Source organism: Cajanus cajan, chromosome 6 (genome assembly GCF_000230855.2).
Source record: "Cajanus cajan strain Asha chromosome 6, NIPB_CcT2T_4, whole genome shotgun sequence".
NCBI classification, from domain to species: Eukaryota; Viridiplantae; Streptophyta; class Magnoliopsida; order Fabales; family Fabaceae; genus Cajanus; species Cajanus cajan.
In genome coordinates this window covers 53,717,507-53,735,750 of record NC_138522.1, presented here as the reverse complement: position 1 = coordinate 53,735,750, position 18,244 = coordinate 53,717,507, and the positions used below count along the sequence as shown (strand labels likewise).

At 34.6% G+C, this 18,244-nt stretch overlaps 2 protein-coding genes across 2 annotated transcripts; both read right to left on the bottom strand.

The window, feature by feature from the left end:
• Positions 1-4,106: 4,106 nt before the first annotated feature.
• On the bottom strand, positions 4,107-7,470 carry LOC109796956 (putative glycosyltransferase At5g03795). Its single transcript, XM_020356822.3, has 4 exons — positions 6,935-7,470; positions 5,445-5,683; positions 4,991-5,339; positions 4,107-4,899 (listed from the first exon to the last, which is right to left on the bottom strand). The coding sequence occupies exons 1-4, from the start codon at positions 7,265-7,267 to the stop codon at positions 4,231-4,233; spliced, it is 1,590 nt and encodes a 529-aa protein (XP_020212411.1). The 5' UTR covers positions 7,268-7,470; the 3' UTR covers positions 4,107-4,230.
• A 7,532-nt stretch (positions 7,471-15,002) lies between these two features.
• EMB175 (Pentatricopeptide repeat (PPR) superfamily protein) lies at positions 15,003-18,030 on the bottom strand. The gene has a single exon (XM_020358309.3). The coding sequence runs from the start codon at positions 17,885-17,887 to the stop codon at positions 15,338-15,340; it is 2,550 nt and encodes an 849-aa protein (XP_020213898.2). The 5' UTR covers positions 17,888-18,030; the 3' UTR covers positions 15,003-15,337.
• Between the last annotated feature and the right edge of the window lie 214 nt (positions 18,031-18,244).

The following is an 18,244-nucleotide window of genomic DNA, read 5'->3' as shown; positions in this document are numbered from 1 at the left end:
AAAGGCTCCAACAAAGGGACATGTCTGTAGAACAGTACATGCAACAAATGGAGCTTTACATGATGAGGGCTTGTATTAGAGAAGAGGAAGCCACCACAATCGCCAGATTCATGAGTGGTCTTAACTTAGAGATTAGAGACCAAGTGGAGCTACTACCCTACAGGGACCTAAATGACTTGGTCCAACTTTGTGTAAGGGTAGAACAACAAATGTTGAGAAAATCTTCTAAAAGAGAAAGCTCCCACTCTATATCTCTTAAGAAAGACTACTTAGAGGAGGAAAAACATTTTGAAAATAAAATTTCAGAACCCTCCAAAGAATTGGCTAAGAAGAAGGAGAAAAACAAAGATAAGGATAAAGATCTCATCACTCCACACACTAGCACAAGGTCTAGTGATATTAAATGTTTCAAGTGTCTAGGGAGAGGCCACATTGCTTCTCAATGCCCTACAAAGAAAGTCATGATCTTAAGGGGGCATGACACTTATAGTAGTCAAGAAGAGACTACCACCTCCTCTTCTAGTGAGAGTGAGGTTGAAACAAAGCTTCATAAATCCAAAGTGGAGCCAATTTATCCTTATGAAGGAGAGCTCCTAATGCTTAGGAGAATCCTTCATAATCAACCTAGTGGTACCCTATCACAGAGAACATCTTTCATACAAGATGTAATGTTTTAAACAATGCTTGTTCTCTCATTGTTGATAGTGGTTCATGGTGCAACTGTTGTAGCACTAGGTTGGTTAAAAAGTTGAGTCTAATTACTATGCCACATCCTCAACCTTATCATTTGCAATGGCTTAATAAGGATGGTGATATAGTAGTTGACCAACAAGTGAAGGTCAAGTTTTCCATTGGGAAGTATGAGGACCAAGCTTTATGTGATATAGTACTAATGGAAGCTTGTCATATTTTGTTAGGAAGACCATGGCAATTTGAAAATAAAACTATACATAATGGTCTTACTAATGAAATTTCTTTCACTCACAAGGAAAAGAAATTTGTACTTTATCCTCTCTCACCTCAACAAGTGGCTGAGGATCAAGCACAAATGAAAAACAAAAGAAAAAGAGAAAAGGTAGGGAAGAGTAAAGAGGAAGAAATATCCTCTAAGGGAATTATGTCTAAAGAGAATTGCTTTATCACTAAAGAACCTATAAAAACTATTCTCTTTATTCATAAAGACCTTAACTCTTACCCTCACGCTGCCACTAGTCTTGAAGAAGAGATTCACAAATCCATTAATTTTAAAGAAAAAGAATCTCAACTTCAAGATTTTGTGAAGGAGAAGTGGACTTCATTTAGTTATACTTCTCATGCTACTTCCTTGGTGGTGCCCGAGGTAGATAGTCTTCCTTTTTGTAGGACTTGTCCTACCTTAGTTGTGTCAATAATGCACCCAATTTATGGAATATATTATTTGTTGGATATAACATATGAACCTTCAAGGTTCCTTATGACAAATTCTTTTCATAACTATCCAACAAATAATATAATCCAAAATTGTTTAGGAAATTTCTTAGTAGTATTTTCCTTATTTTCTAGGAAGTGCCTAGGTTTCCACATAGGGTACTTTAGGCAAGATATTTTAATTTTTAGGATTAAATCTTTAGTGTGCTATAGTTATAGTTTTAGCACATTTTTAGGATTTAGATATATACCTAGTCTATGTTTAGGAGAGGATCCTAGTCATTATATTAGTAGGTCTAGTATCATAGATTTCTTTAGGTTCCGTGAAAGGATTCCTACTAGGATATACCTTTCACATTTATTTGTTGAGAATATCACCTCTAATGAATTTTATTATATATTTGTAGGTGTGGCCAATAATCATGAAGACCCTCGAGATTTGAGGTCAAATCCTTTTCAAGAGGGAGGGGATGATAGACTATGGCCAAGGCCAAGGAATCCAAGAGGTGATATCTTAAAAGAACCAAGAGGAATGGGATGATCTTAAAGACCTTTTCATTTGTTTGTACATATAGTAGTCTCTTGTATAGGTTATTTTGCCTTTGTATTTGTAAGGCACTTTACTTGCTTTTTCCTAGTGTTTGTATATTGTTTTTAAGGTAGGTTACTTGGAGAGTTTAGCTCCATTTAACCTCCCTAGTTGATACTTTCATTTTATATTTTTTCAGTAGGGAAAAGGGGGTGACGTTTAGCAAAGCTAGGGAGTGTGCTTAGAAATTGGGCCTGAGTTGGGCCTAGGCAAAATTTTGTATATTGGACTCATTTTGCTCCTAATTTTTTATAGATTTGAATTAGCTAGGCCTCATCATCATATGATGAACCTAGCTAACCCAAATCAAGGATTTTCAAATTAATTCATGGAGCATTTTGAGAACAAGGCCGCCTAGCCCACATGTGTTCCTTTGGCCGGATTTCTAAAGCCCCTCCTCTTGGTTTTTGAAGCTTGCCTTGCAAGCTACTAAACCAAGGGAGGTTAAGCCAACCTTACCATGGTTCTTAAGTGAACCATGGTCAAGGTTAGCTTCTCCTAGAAGCTACCTAAATCGTAGGAGTTAAAGCTAACTCTACCATGATTCCTAGTGAACCATGGTTAAGGATAGCTTCTCCTACAAGCTTTCTTTTTCTATATATTTCTAAATACCTCATTTGTAATCACTTTTGAGCAAATTGAGAAATAATAATCAGATTTCTCTCATCAAGAGTCTTCCTCAAAACCATGGAGAACTTTCCCTCCTAAGTTCTCTCCAAAGTTCCTCAAACCTTAGCCTAGGTTCCTTAAACTTCTTCATCCAAAAGGAAGTAACCGAACCTCCTTCTAAGGCTTCACCTCCATTGAAGATTTCTTCAAGGAGAATTCAAGTTTCAATCCAAGGTATAAAAGTAAAAAAAAAAAAATAGTGCAAAAGTTTTTTATTTTCTTTTTCTATCTGTAACTAGAAGATATATAGAGACTTGATGATAACGGTAAACTAAAAAAGGGTGCATGACTAAGAAATGTTATTTGATTAAATTAAAACCCAAATCTTTAGAGTTTTTTTTTTTTTTTTTTACCATGAAACATCTCTTAATATTTACTTTAATGTAATTCTTAGTTTTCCTCTGCCTTTTTACGCAACTAAAAATTATACTATCTATTTTTTTTTTCACTAGTGCCTTCTCCAAGTGTCTCCTTAATTTGAATATGTGCAAATTAATCACCTTATTGATTTTTTTTAACATTTTTTTCTCTAATTAATCAGGGTTACGCCAATATTTTTACGTATAGGCGTATAGCATTATTGTACTCGCATATCATTTTAACATTTTTATTTATGCTACTTCCTTCTTCTTCTTTTTTTCTTTTGTCCCTTTAAAGCCTACTATTTTATACAATCACAAATAATTGCTATATCTTTCTCTATTTCAATCATCTTGCTTGAATTCATTGTCTGGCATCTTTTTTTTTCTTCTTCATTTTATATTTTCGACACAAATATTTAAATATAGAGATTTGTTGTATGACATTTCCTCCTACATTTATTTCCAAATCATATATATTCTTCCCACCTTCGGCTAAAATTAAAATTAATTTTATAAACCACAATCTTTTCATAAAAGAAATTAAGTTTAGGTTAAGATACGAACTCAAACAAATTCAGAATCAATCACCAACTTTTTTATTACATTAAAAATAATAAATAAAAATGTATAAATGTAAATATAACGTTGGTGCTTAAATATTTTATTTCATAGAGTGAAGGCTCAAATATGTTATTTTATAGAGTGAATGGTTATTTGGATATGGCAAGACATGCTATATTAAGACTTATTTGTACTCTTAATAATTTGAAGTATGTTTGATTTTCGTTTTTTTTTTTAATTTTATTGTTTTTTATTTTTAAAATCAAGTAAATTTGATTTTTATCGGTTTTATTTTGTACAAAGTTATCTCTTAGATTGTGATAGTAATTATCTAAATTTTATTTATTAACCCACATATCCATCCTTCAAACATTCCTTGGCCGTGATCCACTCTATTCAATAGAAAAACTAAACATCACAACCAATTTTTTTGGTGGAACAATAATTAAGATTATAAGATATGGCAAACATCTTTGACCTAATTAGTAATAAGAAAAAATAGTTACTGGCATCGAATATGAAAAAACATATTTTATTTTTACTTCTGACAATTTTACAGAATACAGGAAAAGAATCACACATTCACATTTCACACCATCTTACATTGCGAATCAGAAACTAATTTGTTAATCAGCGTAGGAGTTATTGATCATCATGGACTCTAAAGTTCAATCTTCTAAGCCAAACAGAATGAAGGATCATATGGAACACATCGTATCTCTTGGGAGGAGAATGCACCTCGAAGTGCCTCCTAATTTGCACCACTCTCCTGTGCATTCTTATATACTGCCTCGGAGAAATACTCAAGAGAATGTCCTTCAATTTGGGAATGTCCTCCACCGAAACCTCAACGGAAAAGGACTTCCAATTCAAAACATCACTGAACGGAGGGACATAATGGTCCGAAATGAGCACTGGGACGCACCCTGTGTATATTGCCTCGACAACTCTGGGACTCGCCACCTCGTACCCACTAGGACAAAGACAGAACTTGCTCTTCCTCAGCATATCGTAGTAGGACACACCCTTCGGGAGGTACTTGTGAACCCGCATGTCTTGGTCCTTGTTTTCCCAGTGTTCAAGAAGAACGGGCCTAATTGGGCCGTGAAGCCCACCAGCAAAGAAGGCCAAAAGTGAACGTCTAGACGCAGACGGCCCACCAATGAAACCGTTTATTGAACCCGTTTGGAGATTGATTTCTGGGAAAGAGACATCCTTTGAAGGCTTGAATCCCTCAGAGGTGTTAGCATTACACAGCACACGGATCGAATTGTTTTGCAAGTTAGGAACGGAACGTGAAGTCTCTGGCCCCTGAAAAACAATTGTACAACATTATCTTATACCTTAAACCATATATTATTAATTTAATTGTTCCAACAATAAGTAAGAATGACATAATTACCCAATCATGGCATGCAATGTAGAAATGATCAGCACCAAGGCTTCGGTTCCAATAGGGATATTTTCCTGCAATGACGTTGACATAGTCCGTGACAGTTTTTTTTATGGGGCCGAAGTCATGAGAGTCACGTACGTACACAAATTGGACCAACATTGCTACACTAAAAGGTAAGAAAAACACATGTGCTTTCTCGGGATCCCTTGTTCGGAATTGCTCATTCATCTCAATAGCATGGATGAAATTTCCCTCCATTGAGTATATGCTTTTGCATGGTCCATTGTGGAAAACTGGAGGCTCCCCTTCTTCGTAGACAAATACTTTGAACTGTTTCTCCATTTCTAAGTAACTCCTATCATACCAATTACCAACAAAAAAAAAGTTAATTATAAAGTACAAGGTCCCAATTGTGAATGTTACTTTTCTAAGATTGAAAACGAGGAAGTGCATTGTGTACCTGTGAAATGCATTAGCATTGTTATACATTGGTCCAACCGGAACATAGTCTTTATCTTGTGTTTGATTTTCGTTTCTTGCTTTTCTAATTGCAGCTCGTGCTTGTAATAGACCAGCTTCGGTTCTATCTAAGATGCTGAATTTTCTTTGCAGCTTTGGCCTCTCTGGTGGAGGAACATAGGACTCGTTCACGGGAGTCAAATTTGGCAAAATTAGGGAAATATTTTGTTCATCCTTGTTCTGTTAAATATAATGATGGGTCAGCATCAACTTTATTTAAAACTCACAAATGGATAAGATTTTTATTTCAACCATGTTAGAATGCTCTAACTAAACCCGATTCAATATGATACATCAGAAATTAACCAAACCTCCCTTGTCTTTTCGCTTCTCTTAAAAGGAAATTGACAACTAATTTTTTTTAAATCAAACCTTTCGTAATCATTGGTTCATGTGCAGGGCTTGAATGTATAAGCTGAACTAATTAATTCCTATCTAAAATGAAAATTATCAACAAAAAAAAAAATAATACAAGAAGATAAACACAAACAAATAATTGTAAACCTTCCAAAAGTCCAATTTACTGGAGTAAATTGTAGAAACAAAGTACAAATTGTAAACCAACTAAAATACTTGAAAAGTGAAAACTCAAAGGCAGGGGGGGTTCACATTTCTTTGCTTATTTACAAAGTTACTATTCTACAAGGAACAGAATAATCATAAATTTTAATTCTGAAATCCTTAAATCCGCAAATAACTCCTTGAATCGCCACACTCAGGCAACGATTTCAAGGCAACATCCGAGTTGATAAGGCAATTTGCATTATTTAAAAAATCCTTCCATTTCGCCGAGAAAAAGATGTCTCGTAAAGATGAAATATAAAGCAAATATATGATACTATCTCGATAATATAATAGCAGTGCGTAGACGAAAACGTAAGGTTTAGTTTAATGTTAATTTTTAATTACTCAACACAGGGAACATTCCAAATTCATCTTCATTTTACAATTTCAATCTGGGAAAACAGAAACAACAACTATAAGCAGGATGTTTTCCTTTCCTTTACTAACATAATTAAATTGAGGAATTGTCTCCCCTTATTCTATAATTTACTATAAAACATAGTGAGCTTATGTAACAGCATCTCTCTCAAAAGGAAATTAAAAAAAACAATTGATTTAAATTTTTTAGCTTTTCTGCAAAATTAAAGAGAAAAGGTCAATTAAAGTAGTCTTTAGTCGGTAACATTCTCAAAGAATTGCATGTTTGAGAATTCAGAGGGAACTCAAAAGAAACATGAATGGGTTTAGTTACATTCTTTTCTTTCTATCTGTACATTCTTTTCTTCATGAATATAACAATCATCTGACATATTTTGCATAAATAGTTCCATCAGAAAAGCTTCCATAGCACTACTAATTATTCCATTTCCACCCCTGGTTTAATTATTATTTATTGTTAAAAAATTCGTAAAATAACAAAGCTCTTACATGTTGTTGAGGTGTTGGTATGGCCTGAACAGAAAATGGAGGAGTGGAGGAGTGATTGAAGTCAGTGTCATCGGAGATAACTCTCTCGCCACCGTGAGCATCCACGGCCACCACCACCAAGCCTTCTCTCTGCATCACCTCAGACGGGGTAGTTGAAGAAGAGGAAGTAACAGAGTTGAATAAGAGAGGTGGATTTGCAAAGAAAAGCCAAGTAGCAGGGTTAGGACCAAATATAGAAATAAGGCCTGCAACGAGTACAAGTGGCACCATGAACCACAAGAGCTTCATGGATGAAGATGAGTCTTGACCCCATCTAACACCACTACCACCCATTGGAGTATTCGTTTCTGTTCTGTACCTAGCTAGCTATACACTGCGGTATTGGTAGCAGAAGAAGAGAACTCAACTCATATATGCTTTCGTTTTGTTTGTAACGAAAGAAAGAAAGAGTTTTGGTGGCAGAGGAATAGGATGGTGAAGTGTTGGTAATAAATGGGTGCCATCTCAGGCCAAGCGTCCTCATACTTTACCCTCAAAATCCGAGTTTTTGCATGCAACTTTTTGGATTTCCCTTTTTACCCTTTTCTTCTGTTATTTTACCAACAACTCACCGATACACTTATTATTATATCACCTCTTTAGTTTTCACTCATTCTTGCCTTTCTTCCATGCCAGGTGTTTTGCTCCACACGTCTCGTTTTGCTACTTCTTTTCACTTCAAACGTGTCGTTTTGGGTGCAGATGACAATGAATGAGTCATTGAATAGTATTTGTCAATGGAGGACGTACGCTATTAAATTTGTCTTTATAGTAGTATTTTACAAAGAAAGAAAAAAAATTATACGAGTAAGACTAGTAATTTTATTATTCATTATCAGGCAGACAATGACATACGAATAATTATTTTACAAGATGTCGTGTATAAGAGAATCAATTTTGCTTCGGTCAGACCAAATTATTATGATCAGATTTCTTTTAAAATATTTAACGTAGCCGTGTATTCATCGAACCATTAGCATGATATAGTGTGGAATTTAGAATAATATGTATGAGTTCATGTATTTTTAGATCTTAAGGTAACTGTATTGTATAAATAAAAATTTAATTATTATTTGAATATAGAGTGACGATCAAAGATAAAGGTTGTCCCAATGGAAATAAAATAAAATTATAGTACTACTAATTGAGAGTAAAACGCAAGAGAAATTGAATGAGGAGCAAAACGGTAATTACACAAGTCATAACTCTGATGAATGGCACCTCCCATTTATTTCACCAGCGTGAGTAGTGGTGAAGGCATGAAGTGATTTTATAAAATTTTAATGCTCTTAATTACCATTTCTGCAATAACTTCACGGTTTTACGCACACCAGGTTGCTGTCCAAGGTTTTAATCTACAGTAGAAATTAATTATAAAACTTGGGTTTATCCTATTTTTCGCAAGTATAAAAGGTTAGGCTAAAAAATAATTGTGAAAAATGAATAAAGAAATGTCCCAAAATGAATATTTTTTTCTCAACACATAAACTGAAGCACAAACACAGATCAGCAGCTTCTTGTTTTGAATGAGTGTATAGTGCGACATTATCTTGTTACAAGGGATTAAACTTTGTTATAAATGAGCTCTAGCATATTTATTTTTCTTTTCTTATTTTGATGTTGTGCAATAAAATAGCGATATGACCATATTACTAATTTACTATCTCTCTCCTCAAAATTTAAAAGACGACACAAAAATATGATCAGTAATGATATTTTAAGAAAAACTTTTAATACATGTTACATGTAAGCATACGTTGTTTTTTGCATATCGTATATAAAATGACATTTAATGAAGACTACTTTAGTCACATGATGTCGATATTGTCTTCCGAATAAGTATAACTGAGAATAGTATGGAACTTTATTGTTGACGGTAAATGAAATATCAAATCAAATAACGTCATTAATACGATCGAGAAGAATTAATTTCAGTGGTGATAAAATATTACTTAAAGCACTACACTACTACGGTACTCCCAAACATTTTTAGAAGTAATACAAGGGTGATTTCTTCACAAATAAGCACTTAGTTACTATTATTACTTTTTTTTTCTTTTTTTTTTTTACAATAGCACTTGGTAACTATTATTATATAAATAAACATGAATATAAATAAATAAGGGATCAAAAATGAACAAAATATTTTATATATAAAAATTAAACTAAATTTTGAAATAGTTGACGGGTGAAAAGGTTAGTTAATTAACCCTAAAAACTATTGTTTTATGTTTCACTTGTCTATGCAAATAGGTACAATTAGGGCGTTCAGAGAATCCAATTAGAAGAGGAAATATTAATCATTGAGAGTAAATATATAAAAGTAAAAGTCGTTCCTGTCAGGAATAATGTCAACAAAACTGGTTGGGACAAGTTTCTTTATGTTTCTATTCGATCTGAAATTTTGATAGTTTTTTTCTTTTTTTACCTCAAATTTAATTTGATTACGATATGAGAGTATACTTATTGATATAATGTATTAATCATAATATTATATATATATATATATATATATATATATATATATAACTTCAACTCAAATATATTTTATAAAATATATTTTAAAATAAATAATATTATTATAGTTATAATATCATATTAAATAAAATATAATTTATCAAGTCAATAATTAATACATAATTATTTAAAGATATAATTTAAAAGAAAATACATGAAATTAGATTGAATTGGTATGATTCAAAATATAATTCAAACTTATTTTTAAATTATATTAGATCTAATTTTTTTCGTCAAGAATATCTTTAATTTAAGTTATATTAATGTGTGTTTAAATTTCATATATTTTAAAATCAAGTCAAGTCTCAGTATTGATAAAATTGAATTTAGATCAATGCAATTTTAGAGAACTGATGATTATGATAAAAATAATCTGAAGTAACGTTTTTTTAATAAATATTGTGTTTTTAAAAAATATTATTTAGATACTATTATAATTAACTATTATATGATATAATAATAGTATATCTTTAAGAAATAAGTTCCAATGTAAATGTGTATATTTTCTATTATAATTAACTATTATGATATATACATCAACATATAAAAAATAAATAGAGACATGTAGTAAATTTCTTTATTTCATGTTAATTATTAAAAGAGAGGTTAATTATATATCTATAGTATTCAATATACCCAAGTATTACTATGTTGAAACAAATGAGTATAGAATCACACATATGAACAAACTTTTTGTTTCAATAATGAAGTAAAGCTAGTTAGGAACCAACATGGTGATCTACCCGTCGTTCAAATTTCAATAACTTTTTAATCTATTTAAATAAAGAAACTTAAATAATTTCAAAATTATTCCTAAAAGTGAAACACCAATACACCGATGCATATATATATTGGATGCTACCATCGTAGCCTCCATTATTTTGCACAACCCTGATAATAAAATAAATAAATGGCGTAAAATTCTATCTGTATGCTATATTGGAATTAGGTGGACATGTGTGAGCATATTAATTTTATATTATACCCAAACTCTCGTTTTTGTTCCATCATCTCTATTTTCTAGTCTTTTATATATTATGATTCAGATATATACGTCATCAAACGGAAACGGGACAGCTTCTTTGTTTCATACACCGTTTTAAACATATTGGAATGTAGTTCCATGTTATGTGAGACTTGGCCCAACCAAAAATATTATTATTATTATTCCATGTTGACTGCATATTTATCGATTTATGAGCAAAAATATTTGAGTATTTCCGAGTTACCAAAATACCTCATTCGTTTCTATCTTCTCTTTTTATATATATATAAGTAAAAATCAAATTTGATACCAAGATTTTATAAATTTTTTAGTTTATATAGGAGTAATTTATATTAAAAAATATTCTTATTATATGAATCGTAAAACTCTTTCTAACACAGCTATATATATCAAGTAATTAAAGTTGTTGATTAAGTTAAAAGAATTAGACGGTAACAAATAAAGGAAGTTTTGCGTTTTGCGGTGTGGCGGCGAATGCATATATAACGCAACGGCACCGCAGGAGAGTGGACGTGAGGTCTCTTAAAACGAAGTTGGGTGCCATAAATAATATAAAGCATAGGGAAGTAATTTTCCATTTCCCCGTAACACACAGATCCGTGGCGTGGAGGTCATTCTCAACTTAATCTATCTATGCCATTTTGTATTATATTATTAAAGGTATTCCAACACAAACAAACCAAAAGAATTGGCTAGTTGCCAAATTTTAACAGCAACAAGTACATGCCCCGTTTTTATCCTACAGTATTTATTGTTAAGAAACTGTTGTCTGTTGGGTTAAGAATTAAGATCTTCTTTATCGGATCATGTGGTCAACACAATCTTTCTTGTGGAAGGCTAAATAGGGAAAATCAAACATATAGTTTGGATATTTAATTGATATTCATCTAGTTAACTGAAATAACCCATATGGTCAGTTTGTAAATAATTAACGATTACTAGCTGGTTATTCTAACATCCACTTTTTAGGAGTTAACTTCATTTTATGAATAAAACAGAAAATAAATTCGAAACCGCGTTCGTAATCAAAGATAATGCGCATCAATTCACGTCTATGTCTCAATTTCTTATGTTTCTATATTTGGGACGGAGATGTAGGTTGCATAGAATGTTGGGAGGAATTGGTTTTGTAAAAAAATTGAGTATCAGTTTTGAGAGGATAGTTAAGCTCATCAAATATAATAACATGTCTTAGAATATACTGCTTACCTTTATGGACTTGTATCCTTTATGTTTAAAGTTATAGCCTATGAAAACACAAGGTTGAAACCTCATCTATTTTATGTTTGTTGAATGGTTTGAGATGAGGATAACAAGTGCAATCAAACGATTTGAAGATAGAGTAATCAGGGAATTTGTTGAAGAGAAGTTTATATGGTGACTTGTAATTTATCGCGGGTGAAGGAAGCCTGTTGATAGTAAAAATAACAATAGTAAAGGCTGTCTGCCTCCCAGAACTGAGAAGGAAGACATGAGTTAACAAGTAAGGTCAATCCTGCTTTAGTGATGTGCATGTGCTTGCACTCAACAGAGTCTTGTTGTTGATGAGTATATGCACAGCTTAATATGTGCACAATTCTCATATCTATGAGATGCTGATAAAGTTCTTGGATATATCAAGAACATGAAATAAATTATTGAGTTTGAAATGAAAAGTACTATTCTTGGGATGTAATATAAAGTGACTAGTATGAGTAATTTTTAGGCTATTACCATCACCTATGAAAACAGAATCTTTACCAGTGTAATATGATTTAATGACAGGATTACTGAGGTCATGTGCCAGATGGTTGGTAGCACCAGTATTAGGCTACCAAGTGTCATCCACATTCTAAGGATCATTCGCAGAGGCAACCATGACTTTCATATTCTAATCATTAGTGGAGGAAGAATCAGAATTGGATGCAAGTGTTGGTTCAATAAGATTATCATCAAAACGATACCAACAATGAAAACTTGTATGTCCAATTCTTCTGCACACTTGATACTCGACTTTGTTTCCACGACCTTTTGAAGAGTTACCAGTATTTAAGCGACCACCACAACCTCTTCCACGATTTTGAGATCATCCTTGATTTCATCATTTATTATAGTTCAAAGAATTTTTGCTGAAGTGATTTTGGGCTTGTGCCACATTTGCTTGAATAAGACTAACATGACATTGTTTGCGTTTCTCTAATCGCTCTTCTTAATACATCAAAAGAGCCTCAATTTCTGATATAGTATAAGAATATGCTCTAGTGATACATGATGTGATAAATCCATCATACTCTTCAGAAAGACTATCAACGATGGCGTCAATGCGTTCTGCAACACTCAACGATGAACCAATGGAAGTTAGGGCTTCAACAATCTATTTGATTTGAACAAGATAGTCATTGATTGAACCCTATTTTTGAATCTCGCAAAGTTGGGTGTTTGATACGAGCCCGCGTATGTGAAGTGAAATAAGTTTTGAGAATATCCCAAATTTGATATCTCCATTCGCATCCAACCGCATAGACCTTGAATTTTGCCTCCATAGACTCCAAGAGCCAAGATTTTAGAAGATTATCTTGTTGCTCAAAATTCTCATACTCTGGATTCACTATTCCTTTTGCTTGATCCTCTTTGCTAAGATATTCACGAGGAATCATGGAAATACCAAGAATGTGCTTCTTGAGTTGGAAACCCTTGATTGTGGCTTTAGCATGGTGCATCCAGGTAAGATAATTGTCATTTCTTAGTTTGCAGGATATAGTAGAGGAAAAGGTTTGAGGAACGAAAATAGTGCTGGTGGCAGAAGCCATGGATGAAGGATCACAAAGCGTTTATATTGATACCATGTGAGAGAACATACAAAGAGGGAGATAAGCTTGTAATAAGAAAAAAGGTAAAAAAAGATATGGATGTATTATTGTGTTTCATATGCACACAGTTACCCAAGAGTATCCATTTTTATATAAGGGAAGAAAGTAAATATACAAAGCAAAAAATATTTTAAAAAAACCTTTTTTGATAGAAAAATAACAAATTTCTTATTATATCTATCCTTTATCCTTTTCATGGGTCTTTAATGCGAAACCAAAGGTGTGTTTGGAGTTCCTTCAAAGTTCAAACGCAAATCATGAAATAGAAGCTATCATACCGTATACTATCCACACAAAAAAGAACAAAAATTCAAATCTATTTAAGCCCAACACGCTTACTTCTCATTCTAAATCCCAGTATTCTTTACTTCTTGCTCTATATAGCCCAACATATTTTACAAGTTTGAAGCTTCGGAACCATTTGGCATTATGTTTGGTATCTTACAAAGATACACAATGAAAACTAGTTTCCATCATATCTTGCCATAAAGGGAATTGGTTTACATCAGATCAGATATACGTGGAAGAAAAAAAACTACCAAAGATAAGATTAGAAGCGCGAACACACACATAGAAAATGTAATGAAGGGCAAGAAAGCAATGCTTATAAAAGAAAAGTGAGATGTTTGAAAAAAAATGCGGTGAAAGCTGAAAGGTGCTTGGAGAGTGGGGGGAGGGGTTGTTAGGAGAGAAGTACAATAGAAATTTCAAAGAAACCAAAAAAATATTTGGGGATGAGAAGATAAAAAATAAGGGGTGAAAAAATCATGGGCCTTCCAAATTTCCAGCTCCTTTTATATTGGACATTAAACCCAAACCACCAAATTGGGGTCATTTTCCACACTTTTATCCATCAGTTTGGGCTCCAGTAGCACCTTGATGAGCTCTTTTATTAATTTTTAATATATTATATATACATGCACCTTGATGAACTTAACAACCAAGAAAAGAAGTGGGTGGACATCTAACTTTCGTGTTTGTTTAAATAATCATGGAAATAAACATGTTAAAAAATAATTAATATCTGAGTAACTTATTAGATACGATTTAACGGTTGTAAAATAAATAATATTATTATTTCGAGTATGTGAAAATTATACAATTTTTTGCAATCGTCTTTCGAGTTTTTTGTATTTAATTTCACAATCAAATTGTATTTATCAATTCCTCCGAATCAAATTAGAGCAAAACCAAGAAAACATTAACTTATTGATCACCAACTATTGGATACAATATGATGACGAAACTACTTTGTGGACATCCTAACTCTCATTTACACCTAGAGAAAGAAAGAAATAAAAAAAATAATAATAATAAGATACATGAAATGATAAGACGAGATAGATAAAAAAATATAACAAAATAATTAAGCGCAAATGTTTACAATATTAAGGTGTGTATGTATCAATATTCATATGATGAAAGGACCCGAGTATCTTCTCACTAACTACGTTAGTCAGTGCCTCTTTATAGGTTGAATTTTGTTCGATTTTCATGCAAGAACAAATTAAGCTGGTGTTACTCGAGCGTGTACATACAATAAAACAGCAGGAAGACACAACAAAGAACACTAACGTAATGAATTAGAATTAAAATAAAAAATAAAATAAAAAAGAAGTTATATGAACATTAAAATTTCATGTAGTTGGAGTAAAAATTTTCAAGAGTCGAAACCCGGACAGAATACCCAGTTGAATTGGTAAATACCGGAACTGTGTCAGATCATACACGGTGAAGGTTTTCAGTAAACTAGGAAATACATCTTTGTTCTAATGAAGGCTGTGCAGTTCTAATTCCTAATTATTTTACAGAAGCATTTGTAATGAACATCTTTCTTCCACATGATTGGTGCCACAAAATTCGGTAGTATAACATCTATAAAAAAATTCTTTCATACTACTCTTATATAACATTACTATCCTACAACTTACAAAATTATTCAGCAAACATCACTGAAATGAATGATGATGACCAGTTGGACGAAACAGCGTCTCACCAGCAGTCCTTACACGAGCACTGGCCATTGTAGAAACAATGAAATCCAGAAGAATCTCTCAGAAATATATCCCTCTTTGTGACAATAGATGCATATTTTAAGAATTCATGGCAGTCCCCACAAAGAAGGATGTTCTTTACTAACCGAACAGGCTTTCCGGGCTTGGTCATCAGTATCCCATAAGTTGCTGCAAGTTTAGCACTGTGATGGAATAGAAAAGTTTTCTTGTGATGCTCCTCTACTTCATGGAGAACAAAGCTCGTGTCAGGTTCATATCCAACCTTTAGGCACTCCATGATCAGAATCTCCAATCCTCTATATATATCTTTCTCCTGTGTGTGTGATCTATCCCTAGGATAAAATGTATGTATTTTCTTCTGAGAAATGATCCAACTTTGAACTGGGTGTTTGCGAAACCCCTTTTCTCTCATACTCTCCCTCACCATTTCAGAGCGATCCCATCTCCCAGAAGCAGAATACAAATTTGAAACGAGTATAAACGTGGAAGGATCCTTAGGTTCTAGAGAAAGAATATTCTGAGCCGCCCATTTTTCAATCATTGCATTCTTATGCAGTCTGCAACCCTCAAGCAATGAGCGCCAAATGAGAGCAGAAGGCTTGAAAGGCATCTTATTGATAGTTTCTAGTGCTTCTTGCAGAAGACCCCAGTGACCCAAAACACTGATGAAGGAAGCATAATGCTCGGATGTGGGCTCGATTTGATAAACACTTCTCATTGAATTAAATAAACTACGACAATCATCAACCAAATTCGAGTCAGTTTGCCTGTAAGCTGAAATTACCAAAACAAACGTAACTTGATCGGGCTTTATGCCCTCCTCCTGCATTTCCATCCATATTTCCAATGCTCTATCTCCCTGTCTGTGCATAAGATTGCCAGAAATCAAAGTATTCCACGTAACCACATTGGTACAAGGCATATCATTAAAAGTCCTCATTGCATCATCCACACTCCCGCACTTAAAATACATGCTAACAACTGCATTTCCGACTTCCAAATTACATCCCAAGCCACACTTCACAACATGGCAATGGATTTGCTTACCCATATCAAGATGGCCAACAGTTCCACAAAGACCAAGCATCGTAGCCGCCGTAACTTCATCCATAATCAGCTTCCCACCCGATCGACCAACGTGGAAAAGAGAAATGGCCTCCTCCGGTTGCCCGTTCCGAGCATAGCCACATATCATGCTTGTCCAAGCCACAGAGCTAAACTCCTCCAACTCCCATCTCAAAAACATCTTCTCAGCATCCACCATCCTCCCACACCTCGTGTACATGTCAAGCAACGCAACTTCAACACAAGCATTCGATCCAAACCCAAACTTCACCGCAAACCCATGAACCTGCTTGCAAACCTTGTAATCACCAAGCAATCCACTAGCATCCACAGCACTAGTCAAACTAAAATCCGTCAACTCCAGACCCTCCTCCACCATTCTAACAAACAACTCCATCGCCTCTAACCCTTCTCCGTTTCGACACAAGCCAGACAAAACTGCATTATACGACACCGAATTCTTGTCCGGCATTTCATCAAACACCTTCAATGCCAAATCCACCAACCCAAACTCCATATAAGCAGTGACCATCTCAGTCCAAGTGATAACATCCCTCACTCTCATCCCCTGAAACAAGGACTCCACCTCAGCAATACTTCCATACTTGGTGTAAAACCCTACAAGTCCATTCCCAACGTTCAAACAAGTTTCGAAGCCTAACTTAACAGCGTGCGCGTGAACTTGTTGACCCTCCACCAACGAAGCGGACGCGGAGAAAAGTATGGACAGCGTGAAATCATCAACGCTAAACGCATCCGTGGTTTGCATTTGACGGAATAAGCCAAACGCGGTGTCGTATAAGGAGTGGTGCAGCGCAGAGGATATAAGAGTGTTCCACGACGCAGTGTCCTTGTTTGGAGTTTGGTGGAATAACTTAAGCGCGACGCGGAAGGAGGCGTGGTTTGCGTAGAGAGCGATGAGGGAGTTTGCGACGAAGGGGGACTCAAAATGGGCCGTTTTGAGGGCCGCGGCGTGGAGCTGGCGGCCCAATTGGAAGTGGAAAGTTCGGGTGCAGGCGGTTAAAACGGCGACGTAGGTGTACTCGTTGGGGATGACGTGGGAGCGCGTCATGCGGAGGAAGAGGTGGAGCGCGTGGCGGGAGTGTGCGAGGGCGGAGATTAGGGTTGTGTAGGAGACGACGTTGGGGGAGGCGAGGGAGAGGAAGACGCGCAGCGCGTGGGGGAAGAGGCGGAGTTTGAGGTAGGAGGTGATGAGGGCGGTGGAGAGGTGGGTGTCTTGGGGGTGTTTGAGGAGGGTGGCGTGGACGCTCTTCGCCAGGAGGGTGTCGCCGGAGCGCGAGGAGACGTGGAGGGCGTGGAGGAGGGAGTGGTGGGTGGCGTGGCGGAGCCGGAGGGTGGTGGGTTTGTGGCGGAAAGGTGGCTTGGGGTGGGGAGGAGAGAGGAAAGGGTTTAAGGATCTGCAGTGGAGGCCACATTGCCATGTTTCCACTGCCACTCCCATATCCTCTCTTTCAAGTTTCAACTGTAATTTGCACACTTCTTCCTCTACATGACGCGCCAAATACACATCATTTTTTAATTATTCTTGTTTACTTTCCATAATTAATGGTTGAGGTCATTGTTTTCTCTGTCCTGTGATGAATTTTTATTAATGACAAATGAGACATGGTTCAGCTTACTTGTTAGGGTACTAGTAAATTAGTGATTATATAAATATTAAATGCTTGAGATGAATAGGGATAATTCTATTTTCATTGCTATATTATTATATAATATAAATATAAATATAAATTAGAATACACAATTTAGAGGTAAACGTCACACTTTTTTAATTACACAAATTCTATACTATAATTAT